Source organism: Scyliorhinus torazame, chromosome 8, assembly GCF_047496885.1.
Source record: "Scyliorhinus torazame isolate Kashiwa2021f chromosome 8, sScyTor2.1, whole genome shotgun sequence".
NCBI lineage: Eukaryota > Metazoa > Chordata > Chondrichthyes > Carcharhiniformes > Scyliorhinidae > Scyliorhinus > Scyliorhinus torazame.
This window is the reverse complement of record NC_092714.1, coordinates 260,409,661-260,433,844: the sequence shown is the minus strand read 5'-3', so window position 1 is coordinate 260,433,844 and position 24,184 is coordinate 260,409,661. Positions and strand designations below refer to the sequence as shown.

The 24,184-nt window shown below is 47.5% G+C and overlaps 1 protein-coding gene across 2 annotated transcripts in view; it reads right to left on the bottom strand.

The window, feature by feature from the left end:
* Nucleotides 1-24,184, bottom strand: part of LOC140428576 (N-terminal EF-hand calcium-binding protein 1-like) — a 219,793-nt gene that overhangs the window by 113,019 nt on the left and 82,590 nt on the right. For both annotated transcript variants that reach the window (XM_072515207.1, XM_072515208.1), the window contains exons 3-4: nucleotides 2,211-2,235; nucleotides 296-404 (exon numbers count right to left, since the gene is read on the bottom strand). In XM_072515207.1, the coding sequence (XP_072371308.1) occupies nucleotides 296-404; nucleotides 2,211-2,235 (134 nt within the window). The remainder of the gene's footprint in view (nucleotides 1-295; nucleotides 405-2,210; nucleotides 2,236-24,184) is intronic.

Here is a 24,184-nt window from a genome sequence, read left to right as displayed (position 1 = left end):
ATTGACTTTGCTGAGGGGGAAACCAGAATCAGAAACTCTGACAATGACCAGCGGGACAATTGCAGAACACAAAGCTAACTCCCTCAAGCCCTGATCTCAAGGCTGAAGAGGAAGTGTTTAAAACTGCCGATTTACTCACTACCGATTTCGCACACACCACAGACATACAAGGGAGTGTAACTTCTCTGAAAGGTGGTACTAAAACCAAATGCTTTCTTACTTTTCTGAGGAACAACACCCTCCCTTCCAAAGTCACCGGGCTCGCTCATCCCAATTAAACAGAAGTGGTACCTACTCTGTGCGGTGCTTATCAATTTTATGAAACAGCTCCTGTAACTCATCAGTGCTCAGAACTCCATCCGCAAAGTAGGCCTTGAACTCGTCAAACGATAATTTACCATCATCTGGAAGAAGAAGACAAGTCAGGCCCTCAAATTATGCAAGCATCAACAGTGCATTTCATAAAGTTTATAACAACTTGGGCCCTAATTTTAAAGTACAGGGGCCGGGGTGCAGGGATGGTAGTAGTTGGGGGTGGGAGGGGGAGGAGGAGGTCGTAGGGACGGGCAAATCACCACGCTGAGCGGACTACACCTCATTTCCGTGAGGCTTCCCAGATTCCCGCCCGAGCCCGAAGAGGTCCCTTACCCTGCAACACAAGGTGGCAGGCGAGGTGCCAAGCAGTCACCCATGGCAATGCTCTCCACTTAAAATAAAGAATGTGAAGATTAGGCCCTGCTTCCCTTGTGTGGCCGCAGCGCACTCGCCTGCTGAAAAGGGTAGGCTGAGAGATGGAGAGGTCAGAACTGTTTAGATTTAACTGAGTTTCCTGCCCAGTTTCCACCTGGTGGGAGAAACATTAAAACTATTGGTGACATAGTGGGAAAGTCACTGGGATAGTGATCTAGAAGGCCTGACTCTGAGGAAATGGGTTCAAATCCTATCATGGCATAAATTTGGGCAGGAATTCTCCTGCTCTTGGCTGGCGGTGGGAACCTCTGGTTCCTCCTGCGGGTTTTCCAGTGGCATGGGGTGGCTTCAACGGGAATTCCCATTGGCAAGAGGCGGGAGCAGAGAGTCCCGCCGCCAGCGAACAGCGCGTTGTCTCCCGCTGCCAAGGAACATGCGGCTGGCAGTCTGGAGAATCCCACCCCTGGTGTATAAAACTAGTCTCAGGAATGGCGACCATGATAACTATCATTGTCAATTGTTAAAAAACAACCAACACCCACCCACGGGAAACGGTGTTTATCTTTAAAGTTTTTATTTTAAATCTCCTTGTGGGCCAGGAGTTTAAGTGAGCTTCCGGGCCTTGCGAGGAATTCTCGGCCTCCCATTCCCAGATATCTCTCCCTCTACCCCACTGATCGCTTCCAGAGCCATGTTCCTTCCTTTCCTCAGGTGACGGATGGTGAGGGTTGCTATGGGTCACTGATGTCCTATCGCCGAGGAAATCTGCCATCCTTGCCTGATCTACAGACTCCAAACCCACGGCAATGTATTTGACTCTTAACTGCCATCTGAAATAGCCTTGCACTCAGTTCAAGGGTAATGTGGGAAGGGCAACAAATGCTGGGCCTTGTCAGCAATATCTACATCGCATGAAAGAATAACATGAATAAATAAAAGCAGCACCTCCAGTATTTGCCTTTTTGTTCTGATTACTGATTTAGAGTGTACACAGCTCCTCACAACTGTCCCTTCAAAATGCGACTCTTCACTGTCCGATGAAATGTCCTCACATGTCACTCAATTGAGGGCACTTGGGGATGGGTAATAATAATACTACTACTAATAATAATCTTTATTAGTGTCACAAGTAGGCTTACATTAACTCTGCAATGAAGTTACTGTGAAAAGCCCCGAGTCGCCACATTCCAGCGCCAGTTCGGGTACACAGAGGGAGAATTCAGCACGTCCAAATTACCTAACAGCACGTCTTTCGAGACTTGTGGGAGGAAACCGGAGCACCCGGAGGAAACCCACGCAGACACGGGGAGAACGTGCAGACTCCGCATGGACAGTGACCCAAGCCGGGAATCGAACCTGGGACCCTGGTGCTGTGAAGCAACAGTGCTAACCGCTGTCCTACAGTGCTGCCCTAATAAATGCTGGCCTTGCCAATTATGCTTACATCCCATGAATGAATAGAAAAGTAACACCAGACACACAGACAGAAGCTGTTAAAATACAATATATGGTTGACTCACCATTTTTGTCTGCTCTGCGAAAAATCTGAAAACAGAAAGATTAAAAAGCAAACATGAATTGAATCCCACGGTAATGGCTCTTTCGGAAGTTTGTAAAAAGCACAATATAATTTTTTGCTTATCATCAGATATCAATGCAGCTGCTCTGGGAGTACAATTGCACTCTGCTACATCACTCTCAAGTGCAAAATCATCACCAGCACATTTGCAATCAATTCTACTTTATTGGAAAAAAATAGAGCTGGCTAAATGCCTCATAAAGAACAATGCTAAAGAACATCTAAGCAGCATGGGAATTTCCCTTTAGGCCATTCAGCCCCTCAAGTTCAACCAATCAATTACATTAAGACCAGTTTGCAGCTTAATTAACACCCTCGGCCAGCCTTAATAATTAATTAATAATCTGTAATAATCTTTATTGTCACAAGCAGGCTTACATTAACACTGCAATGACGTTACTGTGAAAATCCACTAGTCGCCACATTCCGGCGCTTGTTCGGGTGCACTGAGGGAGAATTCAGAATGCCCAACTTACCTAACAGCACGTCTTTCGGGACTTGTGGGAGGAAACCGGAGGAACCCACGCAGGCACGGGGAGAAGATGCAGACTCCACCCAGACAGTGATCCAAGCCGGGAATCGAACCTGGGACCCTGGTGCTGTGAAGCAACAGTGCTAACCACTGTGCTGCCATTCATTGACCTTTAATATCCTGGCCTAGTAGAAGCATATATACGGATATGTTGTGGTTTAGAGCAGGCATTGTCAAACACAACGGGCGAGCGTCGGGAGGGTCGCGGAGCCGTCTATCGCGGCGCTCCCGATCTAGCAAATCTGCGCACAACAGGCGCAGCAGCTGGCTGTTAATAACACCGGCTGCAAGCGGCCTTCAAAATGTAAAAAAAATGCGGCCACACTGCGCATGTGCACCGATGATAGGGCATGCATGCGCAGTGCGGCCACTTTTTTTTTTTAAACGCCCGCAGGTTTTTGTTTTACAAGTTCGGGGCAGTTTTATTCATTTTATTCATTTTATTTTTTATTTTTTTTACAAGTTCATAGGGGTTTTATTTGATAAAATTTTATAGGGAAAAAATGCAGAAGTTTGGACAGATGGAGACTCCATTCTTTCCGACACCGGAAGGCTTCACCTTCATCCAACAGGTTCCATTGGAGGAGCGTGTACGAGGGCCAAAGGGACCCAATACCATTTCCTTCATTTTTGTCAGCAGCAAACAAGGTAAGAGAAAATGGTGGGTCGCGCAGGTCAGCCAGCGTGGGTTGCGAAGGTCGGCCGGTGTGGGTCACGAAGGTCGGCCGGGTTGGGTCCCGTAGGTTGGCCGGTTGGTAAAAATGGGTCCACGGAAAAAGAATTTGAAGAACACTGGTTTAGAGGGAAATGGGGCTTCAGTGTTTTCGGGACCCATGGAATGCCCCTATTGAATAAAGTCATAGCGCGATTGTGGCACCATCGATCACACACGAGTCGAGACGTAAAGAACTTCAATCGAGGCTTTATTGAGCAGACTTGTTCAGACTCGTTCCCCAGCAGCTCACTCACAGAATGCAGCTGCGGGGATTAACCCAGGTTCTTATACCCCTCCTATCTGGGTGGAGCCCAGTAGGTGGAGGATCCAATCGGGATCCAGCATCTGTCCTCCAATAGCTCCTCGGCATTCCTGGTGTACCGTATTACCCCTAATACATACCACCACAGCGATAATGTAGTTTGCAATGCTACACTGATACTCTGGTGTTCCTCCCATTACCTCTGTCAGTGGCTGAGGATTGAGGAAGTGGAGTCAGAGAAAAGATTTGCGAGGGATTATTATGGAATTTTGTTCTGTGGTTATTCACCCCCATTCAGGGACCAAATAAGAGGCCCTGAAGGGAAATTAGGCATGGTATGTTAAAATGAAAATGTTTTTCTCCTTACATGTTTTCTCTTTTCTCTTTTCTCAGGAGCATTGGAAGTCGCTTCAGCAACAGCGATAAAATTAACTGGAGGGAAAAGAAGCCTTGATCACTTGTTAGATGCTATTTTGTTTTTTTAATCACCATTTTGTTTTCAATGTTGAGCCAAAGGTTAGGAAGCAGCTCACACATAAATAAACAGAAGGTTAGTGCCAGTTGCTCGTGTTGCAGAGAATGCAGGCCCTAAAGGATAATGAGTCCAAGGCAATTGTGATGAATGGTTACTGTGTTACTGTACCCTTATCATCATGTAAGGTGATGTCCCCTTTAAGACCGGGCTTGGAACCCTGGGGGACTCCGCCTCCAGCTCCGCCCACCAAGGAGTCGTATATAAGGGACCGCTCTGTAGGCGGCACCCAGTAAACACCTGTCTCGCCATCAGGCTAGTTCTCAGCTTATTAAAGCCTTCTTTACCGTTCTACTCTCTTGCGTCATTATTGAGGGTACTACAGCAATAATTCATACTTCACAGTGTTAGCTATACAATCCCTGGTCAACATGCGAGTCCCATTCCAAAGATTTGAGAGTGAAATTCAGGCTGATACAATGCAATGCTGAGGAAGGGCAGCGGCAGGGTACACACCAGAAGAACACAACCACAGGCTGAGGCAGGTGCTGGCAAACTCCACACGGGCAGTGACCCAGAGCCGAGATCAAACCTGGGACCTCGGCGCCGTGAGGCAGCAGTGCTAACCACTGCGCCACCGTGCTGACCTTACTCAAAGAGTTTGAGATGCAACGCATCGTCCTGGAATAGAACACAGAACATACAGTGCAGGGGAGGCCATTCGGCCCATCGGGTCTGCACTGACCCACTTAAGCCGTCACTTCCACCCTATCCTCGTGACCCAATAACCCCTCCTAACCTTTTTGGTCACTAAGGGTAATTTATCATGGCCAATCCACCTAACTTGCACGTCTTTGGACTGTGGGAGGAAACTGGAGCACCCGGAGGAAACCCACACAGACACGGGGAGAACGCGCAGACTCCGCACAGACAGTGACCGAGCGGGGAATCGAACCTGGGACCCTAGCGCTGTGAAGCCACAGTGCTATCCACTTGTGCTACCGTGCTGAATGGGAACACAAATTGGGGAAATGGTGAATGTGTGTGCCAAAAGTACAGCAAATTACAATGAAAAGAACCACTTCAACCACACGGAGTTCCAGAGAGGCCCAGGTAGAAAATTGGTGCGGCCTCGTTCACACCTGACAACAGTGAGTACCTGCTAGCAGTAGATTATTACTCAGTTATTTGAGTCTGTGCTATTGAGAAAGAATAGGAGGAGCATCACTATAATAAATCATTTGAAATCAATTGTTGCTCATCATGGCACATGACAACGGTCCACAATTCTCAGGCACTGAGTTTTGCATATTTACACAGGACTGGGAGTTTGACATCCACAAACCAACAGAATGGCAGAACATACCGTGTGAACTTTAATACACCTGTTGAAGGTGGTGAAGGTGGACAGCCAAAGTCCCTATCTGACCCTGCTGAGTTTCAGGAGAACTCCATTAGGGAAGATTGGATCATTTCCAACACAGCTCCTGGGCCGGGAAGGGGGGACGACATTAAGAATTAAGCTTCAAACCTCGGCCCAAGTGCTATTTCCCAAGTTAGTGAGCCACAATGTGCTCAAACTGAGGCCGCAGAAGCAGAAAAAGCTCTTTGATCGTGGAGCCCGACTTCTGTCTGAACTGAACATGGGGGAGACAGTGAGGATTCAGCAGGAAGGGGGTCGGGGATCCTGGGGGGTCACAGGAATCACAGGAGAACTGAGGTCTTACACAGTGCGGACTCCAAGCGGACAACGGTACAGGAGAAACCGGAAATCTCTCGGAAAACAGATGCAGCACGGACCCTGCTCTGAACCAGAAGATGTAGCTGATAGTCAAGGACCAGATCCACCAATGAAGCAATAGATAACCAGACAATGCCTGTGAGTCCTGAAAACTATCTAAGGGGTGAAGCTGACACGGAGCTGAAGCAGGGCCCCTTGCCTTCAAAATCACCTCTGTCCCCAAACGGAACATCCAACGGAAGATTCGTGAAAAACGCAGTGATGCAAAAATGAGTAAAAGCAGATTGATCAAAACAGAGTGCTAAAGAACAGGTAAGAGACTTTGTGTACTCGAGTAGGCTATACTCACAGCCTATTTTGTTCAAACAGAAGCTGGTCTGAAGTTTTTTATTTTTAAAAATGGGAAATTTCCCGATAATAAGGCGATTGTGGTAATGGACTCCAGTATTAGATACAATACAGTACACTCTGCGCTTCATGGGGTCACCAGACCTGGGGGCTGGAAGGTCAGATAGCACATGTAAGGGAAGTTTGTAACCAGGCTGCAGATGCTTTGCAGTTGTGTGTCCATGAGTGAAAGTTTGTTAGTAACAAAGTTACTGTACTTTACAGGTGTCAATCATCGTGCAACAGAAAATCAAGAGCGTGACTACCCTGCAAAAGAGTACATCATGCTCCAAAACTTGATGACATAGAGTTGCAAAAGGTGCTGGTGAAATGCAAGTATTGTCTTACGATATATACTCATAAATCGGGTTCACACGTAGGTTTTCAGGAACTATTGCCATTTTGCTTATTGTGGAAACTTCCTAACTCAAATATAATGGATTCATCACACTTACACAGTGTTAGGCGTCAGGACAGTCCTGAAGGATCAGATGAAATTCCAAGACTGATGTTTTCCCTAAGAGCTTGTCTGGCTCATTCCCAACTACTGCTGAGTGCACTGATCCCAATTCAATCTGCACAGTGCAGCTGAATTCACTCAATACCAATTGTCTTTCACGGAGAAGCAATTTTGCCTCACAAAGCAGTTTTTAGATTGAATCAACTTCAAGGCATTAATTAAAAAAAAATACTTTCCATTGAAGAAAAATTGAATGGTAAAATTACATTACACACCGTAAAAAAAAATGGGGTTGTAAATTCTTGATGGCAACAACAGATAAACAACAGACCTGGGGTGAAAGAGTTGTCTAAGCAGGCCGAGCATTTTTGAAGAATGGAAGGTGATTTTATAGAAACATGTAATATTCTGAGGGAGCGTGACAGGGTTGATGAGGGGGTGGGGGAGGATGTTTCCTCTCATTGGGGTCTCTAAAAATAGGGAAAACAACGTAAAGCTAAGGACACTATGATTAATGATCTCATAGTTCGGGATCCTCTTGGAAGGAGCGACCACAATATGGTGGAATTTAAAATACAGTTGGAGGATGACAAGGTAAAATCAAACACTAGTGTTTTGTGCTTAAACAAAGGCGATTACAATGGGATGAGAGAAGAACTAGCTAAGGTAGACTGCGACCAAAGACTTCATGGTGAAGCAGTTGAGGTACAGTGGAGAACATTCCGAGCGATTTTTCAGTGTTCAGGAAAGGTTCATACCGACAAAAAAGAAAGACGGTAGAAAGGGGGAAAATCGACCATGGATATCTAAGGAGGTGAGGGAGAGTATCAAATTGAAGGAAAAAACATACAAAGTGGCAAAAATTAGTGGGAGACTAGAGGACTGGGAAGTCTTTAGGGGACAACAGAAAGCTACTAAAAAAGCCATAAAGAAGAGTAAGGTAGACTATGAAAGTAAACTGGCTCAGAACATAAAAGCAGATAGTAAAAGCTTCTACAAATATATAAGACAAAACAGAGTGGCTAAGGTAAATATTGGTCCTTTGGAAGATGAGAAGGGAGATTTAATAATAGGAGACGGGGAAATGGCTGAGGAGCTGAACAGGTTTTTTGGGTCAGTCTTCACAGTGGAAGACACAAATAACATGCCAGTGACTGATGGAAATAAGGATATGATAGGTGAGGACCTTGAGATGATTGTAATCACTAAGGAGGCAGTATTGGGCAAGCTAATGGGGCTAAAGGTAGACAAGTCTCCTGGCCCTGATGGGATGCATCCCAGAGTGTTAAAAGAGATGGCTAGGGAAATTGTAAATGCACTAGTGATAATTTATCAAAATTCACTAGACTCTGGGGTGGTCCCAGAGGATTGGAAAGTAGCAAACGTGACACCACTGTTTAAAAAAGGTCGGCAGAAAGCGGGTAATTATAGGCCGGTAAGCTTAACTTCGGTTGTAGGGAAAATGCTGGAATCTATCATTAAGGAGGAAATAGCGGGGCACCTGGAGGGAAATTGTCCCATTGAGCAGACGCAGCATGGGTTCACAAAGGGTAGGTCGTGTCTGACTAATTTGGTAGAATTTTTTGAGGACGTTACCAGTGCAGTAGATAACGGGGAGCCAATGGATGTGGTATATCTGGATTTCCAGAAAGCTTTTGACAAGGTGCCACACAAAAGGTTGCTGCATAAACTAAAGATGCATGGCATTGAGGGTAAAGTGGTAGCATGGGTAGAGGATTGGTTAACTAACAGAAAGCAGAGAGTGGGGATAAATGGGTGTTTCTCTGGTTGGCAACCTGTAACTAGTGGGGTCCCTCAAGGATCAGTGTTGGGCCCGCAGTTGTTCACAATTTACATAGACGATTTGGAGTTGGGGACCAAGTGCAATGTGTCAAAGTTTGCAGACGACACTAAGATGAGTGGTAAAGCAAAAAGTGCAGAGGATACCGGAAGTCTGCAGAAGGATTTGGATAGGTTAGGTGAATGGGCTAGGGTCTGGCAGATGGAATTCAATGTTGCCAAGTGTGAGGCTATCCATTTTGGGAGGAATAACAGCAGAATGGATTATTATTTAAACGGTAAGATGTTAAAACATGCTGCTGTGCAGAGTGACCTGGGTGTGCTGGTGCACGAGTTGCAAAATGTTGGTGTGCAGGTACAACAGGTGATTAAGAAGGCTAATCGAGTTTTGTCTTTCATTGGGCAGCATGGTAGCATTGTGGGTAGCACAATTGCTTCACAGCTCCAGGGTCCCAGGTTCGATTCCGGCTTGGGTCACTGTCTGTGCGGAGTCTGCACATCCTCCCCGTGTGTGCGTGGGTTTCCTCCGGGTGCTCCGGTTTCCTCCCACAGTCCAAAGATGTGCAGGTTAGGTGGATTGGCCATGATAAATTGCCCTTAGTGTCCAAAATTGCCTTTAGTGTTGGGTGGGGTTGCTGGGTTGTGGGGACAGGGTGGAGGTATTGACATTGGGTGGGGTGCTCTTTCCAAGAGCCGGTGCAGACTCGATGGGCCGAATGGCCTCCTTCTGCACTATGATAATCTATGATTAATCTAGGAAAAAGGTTTGGCACAACATTGTGGGCCGAAGGGCCTGTTCTGTGCTGTATTTTTCTATGTTCTATTGCTAGAGGGATGGAGTTCAAGACTAGTGAGGTTATGCTGCAATTGTATAGGGTGTTGGTGAGGCCGCATCTGGAGTATTGTGTTCAGTTTTGGTCTCCTTACCTGAGAAAGGACATATTGGCACTGGAGGGAGTGCAGAGGAGATTCACTAGGTTGATCCCAGAGTTGAGGGGATTAGATTATGACGAGAGGTTGAGTAGACTGGGACTGTACTCATTGGAGTTTAGAAGGATGCGGGGGGATCTTTTTGAGACATATAAAATTATGAAGGGAATAGATAGGATAGATGCGGGCAGGTTGTTTCCACTGGTCGGGGAAAGCAGAACTAGGGGGCATAGCCTCAAAATAAGGGGAGGTAGATTTAGGACGGAGTGTAGGAGGAACTTCTTCACCCAAAGGGTTGTGAATCCCTGGAATTCCTTGCCCAGTGAAGCCATTGAGGCTCCTTGTTTAAACGTTTTTAATAAAAAGATAGATGCCTTTCTAAAGAATAAAGGGATTCGGGGATATAGTGTACGGGCCGGAGAGTGGAGCTGAGTCCACAAAGATCAGCCATGATCTCATTAAATGGCGGAGCAGGCTCAAGGGGCCAGATGGCCTACTCCTGTTCCTAGTTCTTATGTTCTTATGTTCTTATGACACTCCCATTTAACTTGGCGACGAGAACAAATTTCTTCTCTCAAAGGGTTGTTAACCTTCAGAATTTTCTTTTCCAGAGAGCAGTGGAGGTTGGATCGCCGAATATATGCAAGGGCGCGTTGGACAGATTCTTGATTGACAAGGGAGTCAAGGGTTATGAGAGGCGGGCAAGAAAGTACTGAGTGCTGCCTCCTGTTGCTCAGAACTTTGCACCACCTGGCCCTGTGCCAACATGCGATGGGCCCTCCTTCCCTTCATCTGAACCAATACCGAGACAGGGTTGCCTGTAGCCTGCGTCAACAATGCATCAGCGAATGAATTGAAGTGATAAATTTCATGAGCATGGCCTTAGATTTCCTTCCATCTCAAAGCCAGCAGGCCAATGCCAAGTCCTTTGCCTGGTCTCTTGGACATTTAATTCTACCCCTTCCCTTCCAGGTAAAGGCTACCCTAGCAGACCAGAGGTGTTCCTCCCTTTCATACATGAATGCACATGGAGACATTGCCCTTTAACCAGGGTAATGGGAGCCATGTGTAAGAACCCTCCCTTTGGCATGATTCCACTTGTCTCCAGTACTCTCAAGACTCTGCAGAGAGACCTTTGCCTTGGCAGCATAGGAAGACGAACCACACGATCCCTTATCCGCCAAGACCACTCACCCAGGAGGCTGGAGATTTGGAGTCATGAGAGGGCTGCAGTCGATCAGCCGTACCCTTTGGGGGCATCCACCTCCCTCCCTCCCTCCCGGGCCCTGTCTGCAGGCGATGGCAAACGGTATAGAATGGACGGCTGCTCCACACCTTGCCGGGATCTCGATGTTATGAGACCCATTAGAGAGAACAGATCTGCTGTAATGAGGGCTTAGCCAAAGAAAGGTGAACACACCCTTTGACATCAGGGCGCATCATAATTATTGATGTTTCCATTCAGTCGGTCACTTGTGCTGACCATGAACTCCACCCAACCGTAAATCCCTCCTCAAGGAATGTCACTGACTGACTAACATAGAACATACAGTGCAGAAGGAGGCCATTCGGCCCATCGAGTCTGCACCGACCCTCATCGAAGTATGGAATGTGCCCTCACTTCCACCCTATCCCCGTAACCCAGTAACCCCTCCTAACCTTTTTTGGTCACTAAGGGTAATTTATCGTGGCCAATCCACCTAATCTGCACATCTTTGGACTGTGCAGTCAAGGTCAGCTTGGAAAAACGGTGCACGTCATGTTCCACTAGCTCGCTGTTACGGTACACGACTAGGTCCTTTTTATATTAGGAAACCAGACGAGAAGCCCAACAATCTTTTAATATGTAAACTGGGAGGAAAGCACACTCTTCCCTCCCAGGAGTGATTCCACTAACAAATATGGATTTTATTGTATTAAAACAAACTTTATTATTATAACAGGATTTACCCCATTAGTATCCAAAGAAAAAAATAGTTTTCAATTAACAGTTAAGCAGTTCTTAAAAAATAAAGGAAGGCCTTTGAGCTTATTTTCTCATGTACTTCTAAAGTTTCAATTCAGCAAATTCCACATAGAGGTCAAATGCCACTTATTATTAAAGTTAGCACTTAGTAAGCACAGTAGCGCAGTGGGTTAGCCCTGTTGCCTCACAGCGCCGAGGTCGCAGGTTCGATCCCGGCTCTGGGTCACTGTCGGTGTGGAGTTTGCACATTCTCCCCATGTTTGCGTGGGTTTTGCCCCCACAACCCAAAGATGTACAGGGTAGGTGGATTGGCCATGCTAAATTGCTCCTTAATTGGAAAAAATGAATTGGGTACTCAAATTTTTTTTTTTAAGTTAGCACTTAATGGCTTACAGATTTAATCACAAAGTCCTTGGGCGAGAAGCTTTCAGAAGTCAGTCCGAGAAACACAATTCCTTCCTCAGAACCCAAAGCCAGAACTCTAAAAACAAAAGAACAAAACGAAACATAACAGACACAGGGCAGGGCTGAAAACGAAACTAAAAGAAACAGGTTCAGCCTTCCCGTGAATGACATCACAGCCTTCCTAGCTGTTAACCCCTTAATCGCAGCTTTAGCAGACACATGGGGCATAATGGCCATGCTGCGCCCGAAAAGCAGCTCACCGGGATGCAGCATGGCCACTAAAAGCCGGGAGACCCCGCTCCCAGGATCGACCCAACTCGCAACGATCTCGCGAGACATTGTGATGTAAATCCCTTCCATTGTGGGCAGGATCTCTTTTTAGCAAATCTGCATATGAAGGCGAGACAGCGAGAACGCAGGATCCTGAGTTACCCCGAGATGTGGGATCACGCTGCCTTGCCTCGGAAAACTCGGGGGAGTGTTGTTCAGTACTGGTCTCCAGAAATGGGGACCAGACAGAATGGCATTTGTGGGGGTCGCCCAGGAACATGCACTTTGGACACTGACACCCTGGCAGTACCACCTGGGTTCCAGCCTGGAACTTCCAGCTGGCAGGGGCACTGCCAAGTTGGCACTGCCAAGGTGGCATTTTTTCTTTGGGTGTGATTGGGCTGGGGTGCCCTGTGTGGGTGTTTTGGAAGGGGTGCCAGGGACCCTCCCATCATGCTTTGGGGTTTGAGGAGTTCGGGGGTCGCTGAGGGGGCCTCAGAGTTCTGGATGCCATTTAAAAAGTCTCAAGATCTGATAAGTAAGACACCCCAGTCAACACAAGAACGCAACATGGTGACCAACTTTGGTACACAACCCTTGCTAACTGAACGTTCTCAATTCTCAGTGGCAGGGAACGTAATTGGAAGGGCGAACCTAAGCGCTGTGAGTGCCCTTTCAATTAATATGCATGAGATGCCAGTGAACGCAAATGGAGTTCCTGTCATTGTTCGTAGGGAAACTCGATCTGCCACAATTCCTGATGCTGGTGGGAATGGAAAATTCCCCCCACCGCATAAATGTAAGTACTTGTTGTGGTTGCAGTATGTCCAATCGAAAGGAAGCACAATGGCAATTCAGTAAGGTTACATCAACCACCCACTGCAGACGCCACCACAATGCAAATGAAAGCAGCAATGTTTTGGGGGCAATAACATTTCTGGGTTCCCCTCCAAATCGCACCTCAGCGCAGCATCGGGCACATATGGCCGCCCCTTCATCATTGGCGGGACAATACGTTGTATTTCTCCCATTGTGAGAAGCTCAGCAGGTGATGGGTTTGAGAAGGCCCAAAGCCACTTTCTTGTAGCAACTGGGGGAGAAAGTGTGGCTGTACAAGCTTCACATAGACCTTCAGAGCACATATCTACTGATGCTGACAACACAATTTCAGCCCTACAGCCGTTAAATTCACGGTGCTTCAGCCATCTCTTATTGCTCAAACCTCCTGCGAAATCAGTTCCCTCATACATTGACAACAACAGGAATTCACTCCGTGACACCAATTATTACAATAGACATTCTCCGGCAAGCATCATTCCAAAGGTGTCTTGCAGAGCCCGTTGCCAGGACAACCATGATGGCTTAAAATTGTTCTTGCTGTGTTTATCATTTTACCCTATAATTGTTGTCATTCTCTGTGCTTTCCAGTCCCATTCACCCATCACCCCTGTGCTTCTTGGCCTACTTTAGCACCCAGTTAAACAATGTCTCGATTTCATAAGTTTTATTCTTGTTTTGAAATTTCTTCAAGGCTTTCCACTCCTTGCCTCTCAACATAGCTCTTCAGCCCTCCGAGACCTCATAGCTTTTACCAATTCTGGCCACTTGAGCATCCTTAATTTCAATCACTCCATCATTGGTGGCCAAGCCTCCCGCTGCCTCGCTGAGCTCTGGGTATCCATCCCTAAACCTTGCCTTCTTTCCCTTCCTTTTGTAAAAACGTTGCTTAGAAGCTACCTCTTTTTTTGGGCGGCAAGGTGGCGCAGTGGTTAGCCCTGCTGCCTCACGGCGCCGAGGACCCGGGTTCCATCCCGGCCCCGAATCACTGTCCATGTGGAGTTTGCATATTCTCCCCATGTTTCCGTGGGTTTCGCCCCCACAACCCAAAGATGTGCAGGGTAGGTGGATTGGCCACGCTAAAATTGCCCCTTAATTGGAAAAAATGAATTGGGTACTCTAAATTTATTTATTTTTTAAAATCTTTATATAAAAAAATAATCCTGGAAATCCCTCCCTAACAGCACAGTAGGGGTACCTACACCACTAGGACTGCAGTGGTTCAAGAAGGCAGCTCACCACCACCCTCTCAAGGGCAATTAGGGGTGTGCAGTAAATGCCGGCCTCGCCAGGGAAGATCCCATGAGCGAATGAAAAGAACCATTTTCCAATATTTCCATTGTGATAAACCAATACAGCTCCCGAACTCGACAAAGAAAAACAGCATCACTTGTTCCTAAGCTGCTTCCAATAATCTAATTCACTCAGGAATCTTCATTAAACCGCGTCACCATCAGAGTTGTTAATCAATTTTGCATCGGATTTTATTGCCTCTGTCAGACATAAAAGGAAATGTTAATTTGCAATATAAAATGAGTTGGTAAATTTGGTTGATGCAGTATGATTTATTGCAAGTGTTACCTTTGGACCCTGCCATTTATTCCAATATGTGTTGTGAGTCCATTGGCGTCAGAATTTCATTACTGCATCCTGCTGCGCACTTTGAAACATTTTTGCAGAGCTCGTCATTTACTGTGTTTTCCCTGGTACAAGTCAAGCCACCAGCAGCATAATTCCATGAATGAAATCACAGCACAAAGAGAGGATAGATCAGAAAATGGTGGGCAATGCAACCGAGACTGTGAGAGATGGGCCAGGGAATGCTGAAAAGCTGATTGGCAAGCTGGGCCACTTCAAAGTCACATGTGGGCCAGAGTCACGTGTGGGCCAGAGGCACATGTGGGGCAGAGTCACGTGTGGGCCAGAGCCATGTGTGGGCCTGTGGTAGTCACCACTGTTGTATTATATTGTATATATGGGTATTACGGTAAGGCTCCTGTACTACAGGTACGGGGGTAGATCCCTGCCTGCTGGCTCCGCCCAGGAGGCGGAGTATAAATGTGTGTGCTCTCCGAACAGCAGCCATTTTGTCAGCTGCTGTAGGAGGCCACACATCTCCATGTAATAAAGCCTCGATTACATTCTACTCTCTTCTCGTCGTAATTGATAGTGCTTCAGGGCCACAGTCACGTGTGGGCCAGAGTCACGTGTGTGTCATGTTGGATGTTCTGATGTTCAAACGATCCAACACGGCTGGAGATGGTGTAACTCAATTTTATTAACTACTCAACTGTAACAGCACACTGCTAACTTGGGTACGTGCATTACCAGCTAATCTGTGGACCCTGTCCTATTACTATCTGGGTGAGGCACTCAGCACATGGTGAATGTCTGAGTGGCTGGCTCTGAGCTCGGTGCTCTGAGCTGGTTGCTGCTGGAATGAGCGGGAACTGTAGTGTCCCCTGTCTTTATAGTGCGTGTGCTCTCACTTGTGATTGGCTGCGATGTTGTGTATGCTGGTTGGTCCTACTGTATGTCCATCAGTGTGTCAGTGTGTGTGTGATTCCACCATGATATGCTGATGTATATCATGACAGATTTGATCACTGACAGTCTGTGTGATGAAGATAGATTTGATCTCTGACAGTCTGTGTGATGAAGGTAGATTTGATCACTAACTAGTTAGACGCAGGCCCTGGTCCCCTATCCGTTTAAAGACGCGCTGGAGGCGACTGATGTTCTCCTGCGGTGTGGTGGACCAAATAATGATGTCGTCTACATAGACGCGCACCCCTTCGATGCCCTCCATCATCTGTTCTATGATGCGATGGAACACTTCAGAGGCCTATATGATGCCAAATGGCATCCTATTGTAGCAGTATCTGCCAAATGGAGTGTTGAAAGTGCACAGCTTCCTGCTGGACTGATCCAATTGAATCTGCCAGAAGCCCTTTGAGGCATCAAGCTTGGTGAATATTTTTGCCCAGGCCATCTCGCACGTGATCTTCTCACGTTTGGGTATGGGGTAGTGTTCCCTCATTATGTTGCGATTTAAGTCTTTCGGATCTATGCAGATCCGGAGCTCGCCGGAAGGCTTCTTGACGCACACCATGGAGCTGACCCATGGAGTCGGCTCCGTTACCCGGGAAAGCACACCTTGGTCCTGAGGGTCCTGCAGCTGCTGCTTGAGGCGGTCCTTGAGGGCTGCTGGGACCCTGCGAGGTGCGTGAACTACCGGGGAGGCATCCTGTTTAAGCCAGATTTTGTACGTGTAGGGCAGTGTGCCCATGCCCTCGAAAACATCCTGGTTGTGCGTGAGGATTGAGTTGAGCTGCGCCCTAAAGTCTGCATCTGGGAAATCGGACGTGCCTTCTGGAGAGAGAGAGTGTACACGCCGAACGAGGTGGAGGATTTTGCACGCCTGTGCGCCTAGCAGAGAGTCCTTTGAGGAGCGCACGATTTGGAATGGTAGTGTGGCTTTACGTGAGTTGTGTGTCACTTCGAGCTGGCACGGCCCCGCGGCGGGGATGACGTTGCCATTATAGTCAACGAGTTGACAGCTGGATGGCAGAATAGGTGGTTTAACCTTCAGGGTCTGGAATGCTGACCATGCGAGGAGATTGGCAGAGGCACCAGTGTCCAGGCGGAAGCTGATCTGGGATCGGTTGACCGTCAGGGTGGCACACCACTTGTCGTCCGGATCAATGCTGTGCACTGACAGCGGCTGGTGCGTTCGACTCGGGGACAGCTTGTTCTTGTTGATGACAGCAACGCGGAAGGGCTCCCTGTCCTCAGTGGCACTGGTCTGTGTGACGTTGGAATCGGACTCGGTGAACATGGGTTGAATTGCCCGAATGTTTCTGCGAGGCTGGTTAAACGGTACGAGTTGGCAGGCTGAGCTGCTCGACAGCAAGCAGCATAGTGGCCCAACCTGCCACAGCGTAGGCATTGTCGCGCTTTGGCAAGACATTGCCGCTTTAAATGGGCGGAGCCACAGTTGCCGCACGTCGTGACGTCAATGCGTTCGTTGCGCCACCGCGCATGCGCGGTGCGGTCTTGCGTAGTGCGCGCCTGCGCATCACGTTCCTCTGCGTCAGCATCCCCTCTTTTGGCACGTACAAGCGTGGGAGGCCTCGGAAAGCGCGCGAAATGGCCGACCTCCTCCAGGCCGCGGCCCGGGAGGTACTCGGTCGTCTGGACCCGCTCCACCTCGTGGGGCCCGTGCCGCGCCATTTTGGCCGCCTGGATGTGTGAGTACCGGCTGTTGCCGTTCTCATGCAGGACGCAGGTCTCGACGGCAGTCGCCAGGGTGAGTTGCTTGACCCGAAGGAACTGCCGGCGCAGGGTGTCCGACATGACCCCCGAAAACTATCTGGTCGGGTATCATGGAGTCAGAGGTGGTCCCATAGCCGCAGGACTGCGCGAGGATGCGGAGGTGTGGAATGTAAGACTGGAAAGGTTCGTCCTTACCCTGCAGGCGCTGCTGGAACAGGTACCTCTCGAAGCTCTCATTTACTTCAACGCTGAAGGGCTCGTTGAACTTCAGGACCAAATACCGTCTTGTATTTGGTTTTGTCCTCGCCGTCCGTAAATGTAAGGGAGTTAATGATGTGGATGGCGTGTTGCCCGCCGTGGAGAGAAGAAGGGCAATCTTCCTGGTGTCCGATGCATTCTCCCTGTCTGTGGCCTCGAGGAAGAGCTGGAAGCGCTGCTTGAACAGTTTCCAATTGACCCCGAGATTGCCAGCGATTCGGAGCGGCGGCGGCGGGTTGATGTTCTCCATGGTGCAGGACGGCGGATTGCTGTTACGTTGCAGGTAGGTCTCACAGGCGCTGGTTTGCATCCACTTCTGGTATCATGTTGTGTTGGGTGTTCTGATGTACAAACGATCCAACACGGCTGGAGATGGTGTAACTCAATTTTATTAACTACTCATCTGTAATAACATACTGTAAGGTTGGGTACGTGCATTACCAGCTAATCTGTGGACCCTGACCTATCACTATCTGGGGGAGGCACTCAGCACATGGTGACTGTCTGAGTGGTTGGCTCTGAGCTCGGTGCTCTGAGCTGGCTGCTGCTGGAATGAGCGGGAACTGTAGTGTCCCCTGTTTTTATAGTGCGTGTGCTCTCACTGGTCCTACTGCATGTCCATCAGTGTGTGTTTGATTGCACCATGATATGCTGATCTAACTATCATGACAGTGTGGGCCAGAGACACGTGTGGGCCAGAGTCACGTGTGAGCCAGAGTCACAGTCACATGTGAGCCAGTGACATGTGAGCCAGAGTCACAGTCGTGTGTGGGCCAGAGTAACGTGTGGTCCAGAGTCACATGTGAGCCCAAAGGTGTGGCCCAGAGCAAGAAGGAATGGTCCCCTTTCTTGCAGAATATCAGTGATCCAGTTGGGAATTTTTTTTACAACAATCTGGTACTTTCCACGAAAAGTGTATCTCCTAAGAACTGGTGTAACTTTGTGGAAAGGCGTGGGAGAATCTCCACTGGTGCCATAAATGCAATTCTGCCGATTTTACGGTAGGAGTTGAGAGCAGCACCAAGTAAATTGTCAGCGTTTGAGGTACACCTGTGAACTCTAGGTTGTTACTCCAGTACTGTATCCTAAAGAAAGAACTTGCATTCATTTAGCACCTTTTGGTACCTCAGACCTCCCAAAGCTTGTCGCAGCCAATGAAATATCATCACTGCTGTCACATACAAACACATCACAGCAAAGCCCACAGAAAGACACGAGCGAATGACCACACAATTTGTTTCAGCGAAATTGATTGAGGGCTGAATATTGGCCAGGGCATGGGGTAAAATCTCCCCCACACTTCTTCAAAGTAAGGATCCTTGACTGAGAATGTGGACAGGGTATCAATTTAATGTCTACTCTGTAAGACATTACCTCCGACAATCCGAGTGGTACTCCGATACGGGTACTGGAGCTCCAGCCTAGGTTTTGTCCTCAAGACGGTGATGGACTAGGACCTCACACTGTTCGTTTTTATAAAATATATTCAGCTTGCGTGAAGGGATACCTCACTGGACTTTGATTCTAGACTCTGAAACCACTGAGAACCAATATTTATTTTCTCTCGGTCCCTGTACTGTGAACCCCCCCCCTCCCCCCTCTTTGCCGTCTGAGTATGGAAGTGGTGTTGTGAACCCTCCCAGCCGCATTTTGTGTGTGCAAATAAACCAGCCGTTTTTAGTTCAACCTGTCTCGAGTTTGCTGTGGGGTTATTAATATAAAATTGGGCGGCACGGTGGTTAGCACTGCTGCCTCACAGCGCCAGGGACCCGGGTTCGATTCCCACCTTGGGTGACCGTCTGTTCGGAGTCTGCACGTTCTCCCCGTGTCTGCGTGGGTTTCCTCCGGGTGCTCCGGTTTCCCCCCACAGTCCAAAGATGTGCAGGTTAGGTGGATTGGCCGTGGGAGGGGGTGGGCCTGAGTGGGGTCCTCTTTCAGAGGGTCGGGGCTGCATGGCCTCCGACTGCACTGTAACGATGGATCACACAAAAACTGAGGAATTGGGGGATCTACGGCATGAAGCGGGAAGCAAATCAAAACACCATTTTGTTTTCAGATGGATGACGAGAGAAATTTGCGCTGTTCAAATGAACCCCCCCTCCCTCCTGTCTACCAAAATCCCTCAGGGGGGTGCTTGAACCCAGCACATTCAGAACAGACAGTATGTGCTCCCCACTGAACCTTTCCTTGCAAACCCATCTATAAAACTGATGCACTGTTATATAAATCACCATTATCCAGCTCTCCCCAAGTGCAAATATAATGTTGATGATTGTTGATTTCAATTCTGGTCCGGAGCTCATTCAAGCGGTCTTCTGCACAAGCTTACAGCAGCGGCAAAGGCTTTGTTGAGATTCACAGTATTGTTGCTGAAGCTGTGAATGAAATGAAAGAACACCCTTGGCTTTGACCTCCCAGCCGCTTGGCTATTTACACACAGATAGCACTCCTTTTGTGAAAGACATATCACCCTCCCAGTGGCTCAAAGCTGCTATTCTGAAGACAGGCAGGAGTATAGATCCCCACTCCCCTTTTTGGAATTGACTTCAGGTTCAGTGCCTGATAGGTATGGTTTGAGTTTAAAAATGTTATGTCTATTAAGATGCGGTGTGTTATTCCTGGGGATCAGCTGGAACCCGGCAAGCTGTACCATCTTGTATACAAGATGCATACAAATTAGCAAGAAAAAGCAATAGGCCTGAGGATTGGGGGCAGTTTAAAATTCAGCAAAGGCGAACCAAGGGATTGATTAAGAAGGGGAAAATGCAATATGAAAGTACGCCAGAGGGGAACATAAAAACTGACTGTAAAAGTTTCTATAGGCATGTGAAGAGAAAAAAGATTAATAAAAACGAATGTAAGCCCCTTACAGTCAGCAAGGGGAGAATTCATAACCGGGAACAAAGAAATGGCTGAGGAACTAAATTCGTACTTTGCTTCTGTCTTCACAAAGGAAGACATGAAAAATGTACCGGAACTTCTGAGAAACACAAGTTTCAGGGACGAGCTGGAGGAAGTTAGAATTAGTAAATAAATGGCTTTGGGGAAATTAATGGGATTGAAGAATCATAGAATCATAGAATTTACAGTGCGGAAGTAGGCCATTCGGCCAATTGAGTCTGCGCCAGCCCTTGGAAAGAGCACTCTGCCCAAGCCCACACCTCCACCCTATCCCCATGGAGACAAATCTCCAGGGCCTGCTAATCTTCATCCCAGAGTATTTAAGGAAACAGCTGTGGAAATAGAAGATCCATTGGTGGTATTTTCCAAAATTCTTTGGCCTCTGGAATGGTTCCTATAGATTGGAGGATAGCTAATATAACCCAGCTCTTCGAAAATGGGGATAGAGAGAAAACAGGGAACGATAGACCAGTGAGCCTAACGTCGTTAGTAGGGAAATTTATAGAGTCCATTATCAAGGATTTCATAGCACAGCATTTGGAAACCAGTGGTATAATCTGGCAAAGTCAGCATGGATTTATGAAATAGAGATCATGCTTGACAAACCTTCTACAATTCTTTGAAGATGTAACTAGTAGAGTTGATCAGGGAGAACCAGTGGATGTGGTTTATTTAGACTTTCAGAAGGCTTTCGACAAGGTCTCACATAGCAGATTAATATGTAAAGTTAAAGTGCATGGGATTACAGGTAGTGTCTTGAGATGGATAGAAAGGTGGTTAGCAGACAGGAAGCAAAAAGATGGAATAAATGGATCTTTTTCCGATTGGCAGACAGTGACTCATGGGGTACTGTAGGGATCTGTGGTCGGACTCCAACTGTTCACATTATATATTAATGATTTGGACGAGGGAACTAATGATCTCCTCATTTGCAGATAATACAAAGTTGGGAGGGTGAGCTGTGAGGAGGATGCAGAGATGCCTCACCAGGATTTGGACAGGCTGGGTGAGTGGGCATATGCATGGCAGATGCAGTATAATGTGGATAAATGTGAGGTTATCAGGCAGCACGGTGGCGTGGTGAGTTAGCCCTGCTGCCTCATGGCACCGAGGCCCCAGGTTCAATCCCGGCTCTGGGTCACTGTCCGTGTGGAGTTTGCACATTCTCCCCGTGTTTGCGTGCGTTTCGCCCCCACAACCCAAAGATGTGCAGGCTAGGTGGATTGGCCACGCTAAATTACCCCTTAATTGGAAAAAATTAATTGGTAATCTAAATTTTTTTTAAAAAGTGAGGTTATCCACTTCAGTACCAAAAATAGGAAGGCGGATTATCATTTGAATGGGTGTAAATTGGGAGAGGTGGATACTCAGCGAGACCTTGGTGTCCTCGTGCATCCGTCACTGAAAATAGGCGTACAGGTACAGCAGGCAGTAAAGGAGGCAAATGGCGTGTTGGCCTTCATAGCGAGAGGATTTGAGTATAGGAATAAGGATGTTTCACTGCAGTTGTATAAGGCATTGGTGTGGCCACACCTGGAATATTGTGTGTAGTTTTGGTGTCCTCATCTGAAGATTTTCTTGCTGTGGAGGTCGGGCAGCGAAGATCCAGACTGATTCCTGGGATGGCGGGACTGTCATATGAGGAGAAACTAAATCGATTAGGATTATATTTATTGGAGTTTAGAAGAATGAGAGGGATCTCATAGAAACTTACAAAACTCTAACAGGATGAAACAGGGTAGACTCAGAAAGAATGTTCCCGATGGTGGGGGAGTCCAGAACTTGGGGTTATAGTTTGAGGATAAGGGGTAAATCTTTGAGGACTGAGGTGAGGAGAAATTTCTTCAACCAGAGAGTGGTGAATCTGTGGAATTCACTACCACAGAAAGTAGCTGAGGCCAAAGCATTGTGTAAATTCAAAAAGGAATTAGATATAGCTCTTGGGGCTAAAGAGGTCAAGGGATATGGGAGGAAGGTGAGATCAGGGTATCGAACATGATGATCATCCATGATCTTAATGAATGGTGGAGCAGACTCGAAGGGCTCCAAGTTTCTATCTATCGATGTATCTTTGAGAGTGAGGAAGAATGATTAAGAATAGGTACAGTACCATTGTGCATATGCAGCATCTCGGATTATAGGCCACACCTTTGTAAAAATTAATTCATCGGATGTCACTGTCAATTTCCAGCACTTATTGCCCGGCCCTAACTGCCCTTGTTCAGAGGGCATTTAAGTGTCAACGTTTAAGAATCAACCACATTGCTCTGGGTCCAGAGTCAGATAAAAGAACAAAGAACAAAGAAAGTACAGCACAGGAACAGGCCCTTCGGCCCTCCAAGCCTGTGCCGACCATGCTGCCCGTCTAAACTAAAATGTTTTGCATTTCCGGGGTCCGTATCCCTCTATTCCCATCCTATTCATGTATTTGTCAAGATGCCCCTTAAACGTCACTATCGTCCCTGCTTCCACCACCTCCTCCGGCAGCGAGTTCAGGGCAACCACTATCCTCTGTGTAAAAAACATGCCTCGTACATCTCCTCTAAACCTTGCCCCTCGCACCTTAAACCTATGCCCTCTAGTAATTGACCCCTCTGCCCTGGGAAAAAGCCTCTGACTGTCTACTCTGTCTATGCCCCTCATAATTCTTTAGACCTCTATCAGGTCACCCCTCAACCTCCGTTGTTCCAGTGAGAACAAACCAAGTTTATTCAACCGCTCCTCATAGCTAATGCCCTCCATACCAGGCAGCATCCTGGTAAATCTCTTCTGCATCCTCTCTAAAGCCTCCACATCCTTCTGGTAGTGTGGCGACCAGAATTGAACACTATACTCCAAGTGTGGCCTAACTAAGGTTCTATACAGCTGCAATATGACTTGCCAATTTTTATACTCAATGCCCCGACCAATGAAGGCAAGCATGCCGTATGCCTTCTTGACTACCTTCTCCACCTGTGTTGCCCCTTTCAGTGAATATGTTGGCCAGATCGGGTAAGAACAACAGATTTCCCTCCCGAAGGGGACATTAGTGAACCTGATGGGTTTTTACAACAATCGACTCTGGTTTCATGGTCACCATTAGGCTTTTAAATCCAGAATTTTATTGAATTCAAATTCCACCACCTGCTGCGGTGGGATTCAGGCCCAGGCCCCCAGTGCATTAACCTGGGTCTCGAGAATATCAGTCAGTTCAGTGACAATACCACTCTGCTGCTCCAACACCCATGTGCCGTTCTGGAGGGAAAGCATTTTCCCTAAATTTCCATGGAGTTGTCCTGCAAATTTTCTGCCTAATTTTCAGTGGGAGATTGGGGAAACTCCACTTCTTGGCCCAACACTGTTCAAAATGAAACACATTTGTTCAAATTTAGAATGGTGCTGCCTTGTTTAATTACGTCGATCCACGCACGTGGTTAGAGAATCATAGAATTTACAGGGCAGAAGGAGGCCATTAGGCCCATCGGGCCTGCACCAGCCCTTGGAAAGAGCACCCGACTTAAGCCCACGCCTCCACCCTATCCTCGTAACCCAGTAACCCCACTTACCTTTTTTGGACACTAAGGGGAAATTTTATCATGGCCGATCCACCTAACCTGCACATCTTTGGACTGTGGGAGGAATCCGGAGCACCTGGAGGAAACCCACGCATACGCGGGCGAAAGCGCAAACCCCACACAGACAGTCACCCGAGGCTGGAATTGAAC